Source organism: Arvicanthis niloticus, chromosome 4, assembly GCF_011762505.2.
Source record: "Arvicanthis niloticus isolate mArvNil1 chromosome 4, mArvNil1.pat.X, whole genome shotgun sequence".
Taxonomy (NCBI): Eukaryota; Metazoa; Chordata; class Mammalia; order Rodentia; family Muridae; genus Arvicanthis; species Arvicanthis niloticus.
The window spans coordinates 128,406,200-128,419,180 of record NC_047661.1 but is presented as its reverse complement, the minus strand read 5'-3'; the positions used below and the strand labels follow the sequence as shown (position 1 = coordinate 128,419,180).

At 44.5% G+C, this 12,981-nt stretch overlaps 1 protein-coding gene across 2 annotated transcripts in view; it reads right to left on the bottom strand.

The window, feature by feature from the left end:
* The window catches only part of Pigk (phosphatidylinositol glycan anchor biosynthesis class K), an 81,655-nt gene extending 69,211 nt beyond the window's left edge, over nt 1-12,444 (bottom strand). Inside the window, exons 1-3 of one of the 2 annotated variants that reach the window (XM_034501497.2) lie at nt 12,296-12,444; nt 10,331-10,384; nt 5,121-5,212 (exon numbers count right to left, since the gene is read on the bottom strand). In XM_034501497.2, the coding sequence (XP_034357388.1) occupies nt 5,121-5,212; nt 10,331-10,384; nt 12,296-12,388 (239 nt within the window). In that variant the 5' untranslated portion in view covers nt 12,389-12,444. The remainder of the gene's footprint in view (nt 1-5,120; nt 5,213-10,330; nt 10,385-12,295) is intronic. The other variant, XM_034501496.2, reaches the window with a different exon arrangement.
* Nucleotides 12,445-12,981: the final 537 nt, after the last annotated feature.

Genomic DNA, 12,981 nt, shown 5'->3' with positions numbered 1-12,981 from the left:
CCACAGTGAGCTGGGCCCTCACACATCAATTAGTAATAAAGAAAATATCCTACACACATGCCTACAGATAATCTGATTAAGACATTTTCTCAGCTGAAGTCTCTAGAGAGTGTCAAACTGATAAAAGAAAACTATCAAGACACCCTTCCAAGACTCAGGGAAGAACATCACAAAAAGGGGACAAAAAGCACATGGGAAGGAGACAGGAGCAGCACCGTGGAAAACTGTTTTCTGTGAGAGGAGCACCATAGAGCACTGTTGTCTGTGGGAAGATTACTAAGGAGCACTGTTGTCTGTGGCAAGAGCACTAAGGATCACTACTGTCTGTGGGAAGAGCACCAAGGAGCACTGTTGTCTGTGGGAGGAGCACCAAGGAGCACTGTTGTCTGTGGGAGGAGCACCAAAGAGCACTGTTGTCTGTGGGAGGAGCACCAAGGAGCACTGTTGTCTGTGGGAGGAGCGCCATTTTCTGGACATGATATGACCACTGCAGTCATGAAGACACAGAACTGTGCTTACATGCACAAGATAGAGTGTGTCAACATTCTGTCAAGGCTGGGGGAAGGACTCTATTCATGAATCCCACTCCTCCCTAAGTAACTGCAGGCTATTAATGTTTGCTGAAGGAGGAAGAGACATTTTACTAAACAGTATAGCCACAAGCCATCCTCTGGTAAAGAATTCACCTCTGCTCATGCAACTAACTCTGATCAAACTCAGTGTGTCACAAAAAACAAACAAACAAACAAACAAAAAGTAAAACAGGGCTACTCAGGAAGAAAGAGATCAATGGGAGGGGAAGAGAAATAAAAGATGACATAGGGTTGAACAGGATCAAAATACATTGTGTGTGTGTGTGTGTGTGTGTGTGTGTGTGTGTGTGTGTACAGGCAGAAAATAGGAGAGGAAGGGAGAGAGAAAGCTGTCCACTATTCAGGCCAAAATAAAAAAAAAGAACCTGAATAATTATGCTTCCCTTATAAAATAAGTAAATGTAGAAGAGCTGGGAATGTACCTCAGAGATGAAGCATCTGCCTAGGAGGCTTGGGTACCATCCCCACTAACACACATAGAAAGGTCATGTGAAAGGACTGTACCTTAGAGATGAGGCATCTGCCTAGGAGGCCTGGGTACCATCCCCACTACCACACAGGAGGCCTGGGTACCATCCCCACTACCTCACAGGAGACCTGGGTACCATCCCCACTACCACACAGGAGGCCTGGGTACCATCCCCACTACCTCACAGGAGGCCTGGGTACCATCCCCGCTACCACACAGGAGGCCTGGGTACCATCCCCGCTACCTCACAGGAGGCCTGGGTACCATCCCCGCTACCACACAGGAGGCCTGGGTACCATCCCCGCTACCACACAGGAGGCCTGGGTACCATCCCCGCTACCTCACAGGAGGCCTGGGTACCATCCCCGCTACCTCACAGGAGGCCTGGGTACCATCCCCGCTACCACACAGGAGGCCTGGGTACCATCCCCGCTACCACACAGGAGGCCTGGGTACCATCCCCGCTACCTCACAGGAGGCCTGGGTACCATCCCCGCTACCACACAGGAGGCCTGGGTACCATCCCCGCTACCTCACAGGAGGCCTGGGTACCATCCCCGCTACCACACAGGAGGCCTGGGTACCATCCCCACTACCTCACAGGAGGCCTGGGTACCATCCCCACTACCACACAGGAGGCCTGGGTACCATCCCCACTACCACACAGGAGGCCTGGGTACCATCCCCACTACCACACAGGAGGCCTGGGTACCATCCCCACTACCACAAACGGAAAGGTCATATGAAAGTCAAGATCCATAAATAGATGATTCTAAAGAACAGGTACAAGAAAATCATGTTACCAGACAGGACAATGACAGTGACGAACACACTGGTATTGGGGAAGGAACACGCATCCAAAGACCTCTCAATCCAGCTACACACAAAGACAGAATGTTCTTTCATGCCCAACTAACGCACTTGAAGGTCTTCTGAGGCTTGCAAAGTGATCTTTTTTTGTTTTCTAAACACCACAGCACAAAGGTGGTGGCTAAAATGTCCCTGTTACCTGGATCACTAGGTCCCCTTAAAGCAGATTTCATTTCCTAATCACACTAAATGCCCACCTGACACACACACAAACACACACACACAAGATCTTACACACTGTTCCACCAGGAATATCACATAAAGTGTGAGACACATCAGCTGCCAAAGTGAAAAAGGACAGATTGTTCAGAATGTGTAAGGATCTATATTCAAATATCATTATTTACACGTTTAAAGACTACATGAGAAAAACTGTTAGAAAGTGACAGGAGACAAGAGAAAGAACATTCAAAGACATGAGCTAAAATTATCTTGATTGTAACTATGGCAGCATATCAGAAACTGTTTACAAAACGTATTTATATAGTTCCACTACTTCTGCCCATTACGAGTTATAAAGATAATTTTCTGTACAATAAAATAAAAGCATAAACTAGTCATGGAACAAAAACTTAATGCTATTAACATACTGACTAATTTTTTTACAAACTAATTAGAATGGCTTTAACATATCAGTCAATTAACAGAAATCAGGGTGGCCTTCCTACACAGAGTGTTCTACACAACGAGAACAGTAAAACGTAAGAGTCTGAAAATGAACCCAAGACACTGCAAGTGTCTAGACGGAATAAAAGGTCAAAATTACAGACGAATGGCCAATGTTAAGCCAGAGAAACCAAAACAAGTTAACAAATTGAACACAATGAGTCAAAATTAACAAAACACCAGTTACAGCTAGAAATGCCTGGTCTGTTAGACAGACAGATTCACCACAGCACTCGTGGGCGTGAGATGAGGCACGCGGCAGTATCTGAGAAAGCTCGGTCTAACAGCTGCGTGTAGGATGAGCCAGGAAGGGAGGAGATGGTTCAGACTGCAGAGCGCACACTGAAGTACCCAGCAAATGGATGCGGCTCTGCACAGGAAATCTGTTGATGCCTCACAGACAGTCGCTAGCTCACCTGTGTCTCGCCTCAGTCTATCACTCGAGGTCATGTACAGACACTTCCTCTGGAATTATGTGAACATGTCAGATTTTGAGAGACCTGGGGCTTGAGGATTAGAGAGCAACAGGTGCCGCATGCACAGAGCCTGCTGAGACACTGCAGCAGCAAGGCTTAGGCATGAGGGAGAAACAAACAGGACAGCAGCCACCACATACTTAGTAAATAGGAAGTGGGAAATCCAAGGGCCATTCCTTAGGGTTACTTCATACTGTTTCCATGACCACCTAGTTACTGCCTTCAATATGGAGATATACCTTTTAGGATTTAATTTGGTATTTAAATCATATGTATAATTATACCAATTTCTAAAGAGTATTGTAAGGTAAAGTGAGATAATGTATATTAAGAGAAACCTCTAACTGTAAATGCTGTAATAGTTAAGGAACATTTCCCATACTGAGCTAACGGCAACCATCTCTTTCGTTGCTGTTGTTAATTTCTCTTTGTTAAAAAAAAATAAGCAGTATGAAATTCTCCTTGTCTGAATCCCCCAATTCATGTCTAGAACAAAGGCTGCATAAACAGAGCTACAAACAAGCATCTGAAACAAAATAACCTCAAAAGAAATCCTTCAGAAACTCAAGGGCAGACTTGATAAACTTGGCATGCAGACTGGCACGTGCTGTCACCCCCTTCTGCTGCTCAGCGACCTCGAGACCCTCGCGACCCTGAAACCCCAGGCCAGGGCACTGTGTCCTAATGGCTCTCAGCAGCTTGATCCCATCCGCTTCCAAATGAAACCACTGCACAGCCTCTGATGCACAGAGCGAGCAAAGTTATAAGCCAAAACGCTACCTGTGAGAGACCACTGACAGCGAGAGAGAACTGGGGGGGCATCCCAGACACTGCATCCCTGACGGGTCACCTGCCTCCCCAGACTTAGAAGACACTACTAAAATGCAGTAACAGCACATGCTCGCTCTGAACTTCTAGGTGGGATGGGGCATGGATACTGAGCTGTGCATCTGTGCTTTTCTCAGACTAAAAGCATCTGTTAAGTACAGCACGGCGTCTCTGACCCCCAAGGCATGCACTGTGTCCTCTGCCGCTGCAGCACCTTATTCTCTCTCTGCTTTTTTGCTCGAATCCTGCAAGAGTCCCATTATATTAGCACTATGTCATAGGTGCTGAGCCTTTGAAGTTACAACCAAAATCAGCACAAAAGCCAGCTTTCAAACTCCTGTCTCACTAGCAAACTCATGGAACCTCCCCTGGAAAGCAATGAATGAATCAGCCCTGAACTGAGACAACTGTGTCTTCTCTGTGGTTGCAGCAGAATCAAACTCACCATAATAATCCAAAGTCCATGGTCTGGGTAAAGGTCCCTGACTCCCTACAAGTAGGAAATGTCCCACTTGAGGGATATTCTGCAGAGGCAGAGCCTACCTTCTATTCAGAAAACACAGTGCCATTCGCTCGTCCTTCCAGTCACCCTGCAGCACCGACACAGACAGCAAACCTAGGGTGTACTACCAGCAGACAGCATGGCATTGCAACAGGTACTAGAAGAAACAGTAAGAAGCTGAGGGTGCCGGGGTTGGCTCTGGGCAGCAGGAGGCAGTAGCAGCATGAGGTAGCGTTAGCCATCCCTGCCACTGTGCAGCAGAGCCAGCTTCAGCAACCTGCAGCATGGCATCTGTCACCAGGCAGATGAGTTCGTGTCATGATTTTTAGTTTCCCATTCTATCTGCTTTCTTGTTCCTGATTAGGCTACGGCTCTCCCCAGAATCTGATGAATAAATCAACATGTTTTCAATCAGTCTTCTTTTTTCTGCTTAAAATAGTAACCTATTTAAAAAAAAAAAAAAAAAAAAAAAACCTCCAAGGAAAGTGCCTAATAAACAACAGGAAATAACCAGATTTACCAAATCCTCTTACCTTAGTGTTCCCTGCTCTCATGTGTACTGTGCCACTGTGGTACTAAGTTGACATCTATGCCATCCACGATGGTATGTCCAACAACAAACTCTGAGAATCAGGCTTCATTACCTCATTCAAAATCAACTCAGCTAAGAGTTGTCTTCACAGGGTTTTAAATTAAACTTAGCTGAGATGGCTTACCTGTCTGGAATACCTAGCCTCTTGACGCTTCTATAAACAGAAAGAGTATTTGCAACATGTCGGTAATTAAACCAGAATCGGGATGTGCACACCTAGAGTTAAAACAAAAACATGATTTTATGAGTCAAACCATGCATGGATTTTAGAATTATTGTAGTTGAAGTCTATATAGAAATGCCTGAAGAAAGCATTTTGGGCTTAGAAACATCAAAGAACATAAAAAAAACTTTTAATAAAGCCAATCTCCCTAAAGAAAGGCTTTTACTACTGATATTAAATAAGATTACCCAGCTGAAGAGAAAACAGTCCACACAGAATTTAACCAAATTTTGACCCAACACAGCTCGTCTCCATTTCTGTGCATCTGTAGTGTCCCTATTTCTAAGAGATTCGATTCTTTTGAATCAGAGAAAACATCTGTAATCCCCTCACAGACTAGCTACCCTGTGGTATGTAATATTTGTGTCTTAATTTAATTGCTTCATCTGTTGTGGGAAGTGAGACAGACTCCAAAATACAACTTACAAAATAGGTTCGTACACACATGGAAACAGCTGTTATAAAGTTGCTGAACACTACAGGAAGTCAACCACATTTTTCACTTAAAGATCACTACAAATATTAAGGGACCTAGAGAGGGGCTGGGGAGACGACTCAGCTGTTAAGATCGCCTACTGCTCGTGCACAGGACCCAAGTTCAGTTTCCAGGACCCAGGAAAGGTAAGTTCACAAGCCCCTGTAACTCTAGACTCCGGAGAACCATCACCCTCTTCTGGCCTCCATGGGTACTGCACTCACAAACACAAACCCACCCTCAGATACACACATATATACAGAATTGAGGAGAAAAGAAAACTCTCTTTTAAGTTACGAAGGAAATCTAACTTTAGCACAGAAGCTATTTTTCTTTTTTTGAAATCTATCCCCAGTGAGACATGTGGAGAGACTGGTGGTGGTCACTGTGTCTGCTGTGCACACTCCTGCCTCCTGCCATAGCCTGTGACCACAGCAGAAGTGACAAAGCTGAGGGAGGGGCATAGCTGTTGTGGTTTACTACTTAAAGTGAGTTACCACCTGAGAATGCAATGGGACAGACTGAAATGTCTAACCACATTAAAACAACTAAGTCAGTATGTGTGGACATACTCACATAGATTTACATACATCAACTCCTGTCTCTTCCAACTGAGCACTGGCCAAAAGGAAAAAAAGGAAGTAAAGAAAAAATGAAAACAAAATAAAATGGATACAAGTCGCTGCCAAAGCCTGCAGCTCCTCTAACTGAAAGTCTGAGATGTATAAAACAGTTTAGAAGAAACTAACCATGACGAAGGGCAGGATTCCTACTGCACTTTATGCAGAAGTGAGGGCCTTGTGTCAGCTTGTTTTAATTAATAAGTCTAAGAAACTGTCCTCACTTTCAATTGGAAATTATTAGCCAGAAAGTTAACAAGGAACAGAAAGAAAACTAAAAGAAAAGAAGTAGAGATACCAGGAAATATCAGCTTAATATAAATTATTAAATATTCAGCCAATGGAGTGCATGAGGACACACTGTAGGGGCGTGTCTTAGCCATTTGTTTTTATAAGAGGAAGTGGGGATACAACCATGGCCGCCCCCTGGAACCTTCTAAAAACGACACAAGGAGACTGACGCTGACACTATGGGACAGCAGTGTTGAGGATGAGGAGCAGCCTCTGCTCATCCTTCAGCACTGTCTCCTCTGGTGAGGGGCAGACTGGCTTCATGGTTTCTTGGCTTGCTTTATTAGAGGGCACGAAAATGCTTTTACCAAATGGATAAGAGCCAAAATAGAACCCTGCTTTCCTTCTGCCTCTCCCGGGCAGCAGGCTTCACTTACCTCTCATCCTCTACTCAAGACTAAAAGCAAATTAACTCAAACTGAAAACAAACTTGGAATTCTGAAAATCTAGCTAACAACAAGATGAGGGATCAGTACCTGTTTTGGCAGGAGGTGGGGGAGGGGAGATGGGTAGTAGACAGTAGACGGTGGGTGTGCAGCAGGTGGATATGGCTGCCTATGAATCCACCTTATGTTTTGAGGCAGGGCCTCTCACTGAATCTGGACTCAGCTTGCTTCAAAGATCTCCTTGCCTCCACCCAGCCCCGGTGCAGGCACAGATTTTTCCGCCCTGCTCAGATTTTATGTGCCTCTGGGGATCTGACCACTTTACTGACTAAGCAATCTTCCCTGCGCCATTTCTGGTCCTTTTTTTTTTTTTTTTTTTTTTTTTTTTGAGTTAACACTACTCTAGGCTAGAATCTAAATTTTTTTATTGGATATTTTATTTATATTTCAGATGTTATCCCCTTACCCCTCCCCTCTCAGGAACCCCCATCCCATCCCGCTCCTCCTGCTTCTATGAGGATGTGCCCCACCCACCCACCCCCACTCCCACCTCCCCACCCTCGAATTCCTCCACACTAAGCGTCCAGCCTTCATGGGACTAAGGATCTCCTCTCACACCTATGCCCAACAAGGCCATCCTCCCCTACATGTACAGCTGGTACTTTCAATTGGGCCTGGACAAACTTCATGATTTTCTGTTTAAGAAAGCCCTACTGGTTGAGGTCTCATGCTGCAGTAGGTCTCATGCTGTTTCTCACCCTTCCTGTCATCTGGAGCACCAGCCACTGAGACTTTCACAAATGTGTAGCCTAAGCTAACAGCTTTACCGTGTAGCAGCAGGGTCTGCACACCAGCTGCTATCTGGTCCACACCTAGGAACTGCTCTCAGTGGTTAATTGTAGAAGAGCCCCCCTTTTCCGTCTAGCAGGTGTCACAACCTGGGGCTCTATAACTGTCACTGGTTGGAGTCACCTCTCTCCTGTCTTTCAATCTCTCCATAGTCTCCTATGTGGGAAACATACCCGGGATTAGCCCATGCTATCCTACTCTACTTGATGGAAATGTAATAGCAATACACAGCCTTCACTGTAACTGTACTTTATTGTATGACCTGTGGATAACCCTATCCTTTTAGGGAACAGCCCTGAGCAGGCTCCCTGTAAGGCCTTGAGAAATCCATCAGTCTCGGGTCTACGTCAGACTTTGGGTATACTTGTCCTACACTATTATGGTCCCACTATACTCTTACAAGGTCAGGTGTCAAACATCCCTCCTTTTTCAGCATGAGGTGATGGTGCTGACACAGTCTCTGCTCCCTTCTTGGCCTTCCTGCCCTCCCCTCCCCTTTCTCCTAGTTGTCCCTTGCTATCATTTAAAAATGATCCCCAAAGCCCATAGTCCAATTTAACTCCCACTTCACTGTTGATGAGATCTCGAGGTGGGGTCTCTGGGCAGTAATGAAGACTGACTAAGGTCATCAGGCTGGGTCCATGACAGCATTAGTGGCTTCATAAGAACAAGATCTGACCTGGCAGACTCTCTGCCTCACCAAGTGATGCCCTTGGCTAGATGATGGTACAGTGAGAAGCTCCCCACCTGCAGCTCCCCTGACCCCGCTACCACAACTCGGAGAGGCTGGTACCAGGTTCATGGACTTCCCAGCCTCTAGAAATGGGATCGAAACAGAACCATGTTCTTTATATGCACCCAATGGTAGATGTTTTCAGAACAGAGTCTACAACCTTTGTCTTTTACTGAAGCAGACTCAGTCTTTCTCCTAATCAGATGCCATTACATGAAACTCTGGTAGTAAAAATGATCAACGGACAGGAAAAGTGAACTTACGTGTATTCTATTTGGGAGATGACAAACACAAACTCATGATCCAGATTATATTAAAGATATAAATTCACACCATGCAGGGAGATGAAAGGTAGAGAAAAAACTATGCCAGTAAGCAAACCATGCTCAGAAACGAAATAATGCAAAGTCAGAAATTGTTTTCTTGTGCAGCAGTCAAAGAGGAAAAAGCTATTGAAATAAGTGTTGAGTTCAGAACAAGAAGAACAGCCTTCCCCGAGCAGCCATGCACCACAACTCCACACTCCAGGAATTACCGTCCTGAGGAAAAGCCAGTCAAGTCCACAAACACGCACATTTAAGAATACATAGCCAGGCAGGTGGAGTGGTGCATGCTTGTATCCAAGCTCTGGGGAAGCTGGAACCAGACTGCCACACGGTGGGGGTCAGCCTAGGCTACAGAGGGAGATCCTCAATTTCAAACAGAATGTTCAACATAACTTTGAACAGAATAATAAAAACTTAGGATGTCAACATCCAGGCTAAACGATACAATGTATCCCAACACAGAAAACCTTACAACACTTGGAAAAGATAAGAAATCTATATATCCACCAATAAGGAAAGGGCTAAGATACGGTAAGGCAATGCAAAACAACAGACTGAGGATAATCCCAGTGTGAGAAACACACAAGACACAAATACAGAAAGAATCTCTATGCTCTGTGAAGAGAGAGTGGTTCCCCAAATACTGACTCTCGAGTGTGGAGCATGAAAAAACTCCCTCCCTTTTAGCTGAGGTAAAATTCACACAGGCAATTAGTCTGTCTTGTTTTCTCTTACACCTTTCTGTATGATTTGAATTTTCTACAATGATCATTTCTTGCAAACATAAAAATCAATAAGACAGCGTAAGTAATCTATAAACTAGTATTACAGAGAAATGTAATTATTCATTTCAAGCATTAAAACAATTCTACATTTTGTACGTGTTTCTTGTAATAACAGCAACTCAAATGTATTCTTGTATTTATTTACAAATCACCACTTGGCAGAAAAATTTAAAGTACAAAATATTATTAGTAGCTGTTGTCAATTTAAAGTTAAAAATAAAACGAGTTGCTGATTTTGCTAGTGTCCACACCTGTAAACCCAGCACACCAGAGGTGGAGGCAAGGGCACCAGCAGTTCAAGGCCAGCCTCACCTACATAGTAAGTTTGAAGCCAGCCTGGGCTACATAAGACCCTTTTTCAAAGAGAGACAAAGTAGGGTGGGAGAGGAAGAGGGAGGTCAAAAAGGGAGAAGAGATAGAGGGAGGGGGGACGGGTTTTCTTTTTCTATCAAAATTTTTATTTTAAGGGATACATTTTATTTTTTAAAAATTTAACTCACAATTTACAATACACACACACATATATAAACTCATATATATATGTATATATGTGTGTGTGTGTATATATATATATATATGAATATATATAGCGAGAGAGATACATATATAATGTGAGCACCAAGATATGTTTAAAGAACATACTTACCAAAACAGCCCAGTTATTTGTATGTCCACTTCTAAAGAATTGTTCTGCTTGATCCTGTGGGTCAGATAAAGGCAAAATCATTCACACATACACACATTTTATGGAAACATACAATTTCCCAGAATTAAAGAGGGGTAAACAATATTTAGGACTCATGGACCTTTTTATTTGAATTTTTAGATTTACTTGTGTGCATAGGAGCTTTGCTGGTATGTACACCACGGGCCTAGTGTCCACACAGGCCAGAAGAAGGCACTGGACCCTCTGGAACTGCTGTTCTAGACGACTGTGAACCATCAAGTAGGTACTGGGAACCAAACCTGGGTCCTCTAGAAAAGTTTCTCGGCTCTTAACCACTGAGCCATCTCTAGCCTCTCCTGGGCTTTTCTATATCAGCAACCAAGTTCATTTATGAAGCTACTGACCTTATGAACAAAATAATCAAACATAAACTAGGAAGTACTTCAGGCTCAGCAGGTAAAAGCACTTGCTGCCAAGTCTGGGGGCCTGGAACCCACAAGGTAGAGAAAACTGACTCCCATATGTTGTCCTCTGACACCCATAAGCATCCCATGGAGCATACAATCAAGTAATTAATGTTAATTAACTAATGTCAATTAATGTGACTTCTAAAAGATGCTGTTTCAGTGCAAAAAGCCCGACTTAGTTTAAGAGGTAACTGAGAAAAAAGCCCTAACGGATGAAGGTATAAGTTAATGGCAGAGAATTTGCTTAACAGCTGCCCAGCTGCTGAGGAAAGCAACAAGCAGGGTGCTACTGCGAATAACCCATTGCTTTAGGGAGGGGAAGGCCTGAACTAAAATTGAGCTGTACATGACACTGGGGCAAGTCAGTTTGCACTTTAGCCTGGAATTTCTCCAAAAGAAAATGAGATTTGACCTAAATAATCTCTAGTGTACTTTCCAGGTCAAAATTGTCACTTCACTGAAACTTTGCTGAGAACTCAGAGGCCGGCAATGTAAAGTTACTCACTCAACATTTAATTAACGGAGCACCCTCTGCATGCCAAGCACCTCGGATCGGTATGGTGATAGGAAAATCATCAAAATGCATGCCATTTTCTCTCAAGAACATCACACTTTAATACAGGTGGACACGTAAATGCACTGTTATGTACACGTATTAACTACTGTACACATAGACATCTACCCTAGTGGGTAAGATAGCTTATCACGGAGCTTGCCCACTTAGCAAAGAACCCACCACACAATCTCTAAAGACAACAAATGCGGTTTGTAATTGTAACAGGCAAATAAGACTTTGTCAGGGAAGGTTTCACTACAGAAGTGACATTTTGGGTGAATATCCGAAAGATGAAAGGAAAAAAAAAAAAAGGATAAAAGACAATTCCAAACAAAGAAAATTTGGGCCAATGGCAGAAGGGGTCCCAGTGGTTTGAAAAACTTAAAGTTTAACAAACCTAGACATTTAAAGGGGGCGGGGCAGAAGATTTCAAGAAGGGACCCTGAGTGACAGGATCAGGTCAGCAGCTTAGAGAACAGACTAAGAACCAGAACTGCTCCAGGCATCGTTAGGAAACGACTGCAGTCTAGGTGAGAGATGAAACTTTGGCACAGTGTTTTTCAAATGTCTGCTGGCGCCCTCGGTTCCTGAGCAGGCAGGGCAAGCAGGTCTGAAAACAAAGCGCTTCGCTGGAGGAATCACTGGTGAAAGCACGGGAAAGAGACCAGACGTCCTGCAGCCTCAAGAAGGGGTAGGTCGGGGCCAAGGGACAAAACACCAAAGCCATGACAGTCCTGACACTTGCCCTGCCTGTCACAGGCGCAGAGGACCGGGTCCTCCTCTGTCACCGAGGGTTGAAGGCTGGATCAGGTCACTGTCAGGACGGACGGTCCACAACACAGCCCGGGGAGGGAAGATGCTGCAGGCGCCTTCCCTCACGGTCCTCCCTGGGGTCAGTCCTCAACAGACACCGATGCCTACCTCGATGTGACTAACGGCGGAGCTGCCGAGAGACAAGAGCGCCAAGGCGGTCAGAGTAGCCACAGACAGAGCGACGGAACAGGGGGCCGCCATGTTTGCCGGCTTCTCACGCCCCTCGTCTTACGCAGAGGGGCGGGGCGAGTGCCGTAAAGCAGCGCGCTGCCGCTGCCGTGAAAGGTTTTTGTTGATCTTTGGTTTGATTTTTTTTTGACGGTGGTGGCGATGAGTTGTTTTTCTGTTTTTCTTTTGTTTTGATTTTTCATTTTGTTGTGTTGTTTTGGTTTTTTGTTTTGTTTGCCACAGCATACACCTTCCTCCATTCTGGTTCGGAGTGGCTGGGCAACCTAACTGGAGAATATTTACTCAGCTGCGTTTCTAGGTTTGTTTTGTAAAATAGACAATATTTAAGGAGAACGTTTTTAAAAGATAAATTGGGATCCACAAAATTTGCCATTTCCCTTTTGTTGTGGTGCTGTCAGTTCGTTGACTATGTGGACCAAGCTTCCTATTAAAGGACGACAAAGTGGAAATGTGATCACTGGGGTTTGTTGACAGCCAACCTCCAAGGGGGAAAAAAAATGGGTTCAGTGAGGGATGCTGCAAAAGTCAATCCCTCAGTATTCTTGGCCTTCTAAACCCTGACCCCCACTTCTGCTCCCTTTGTCCTCAAGGGCCAGTGGACAACA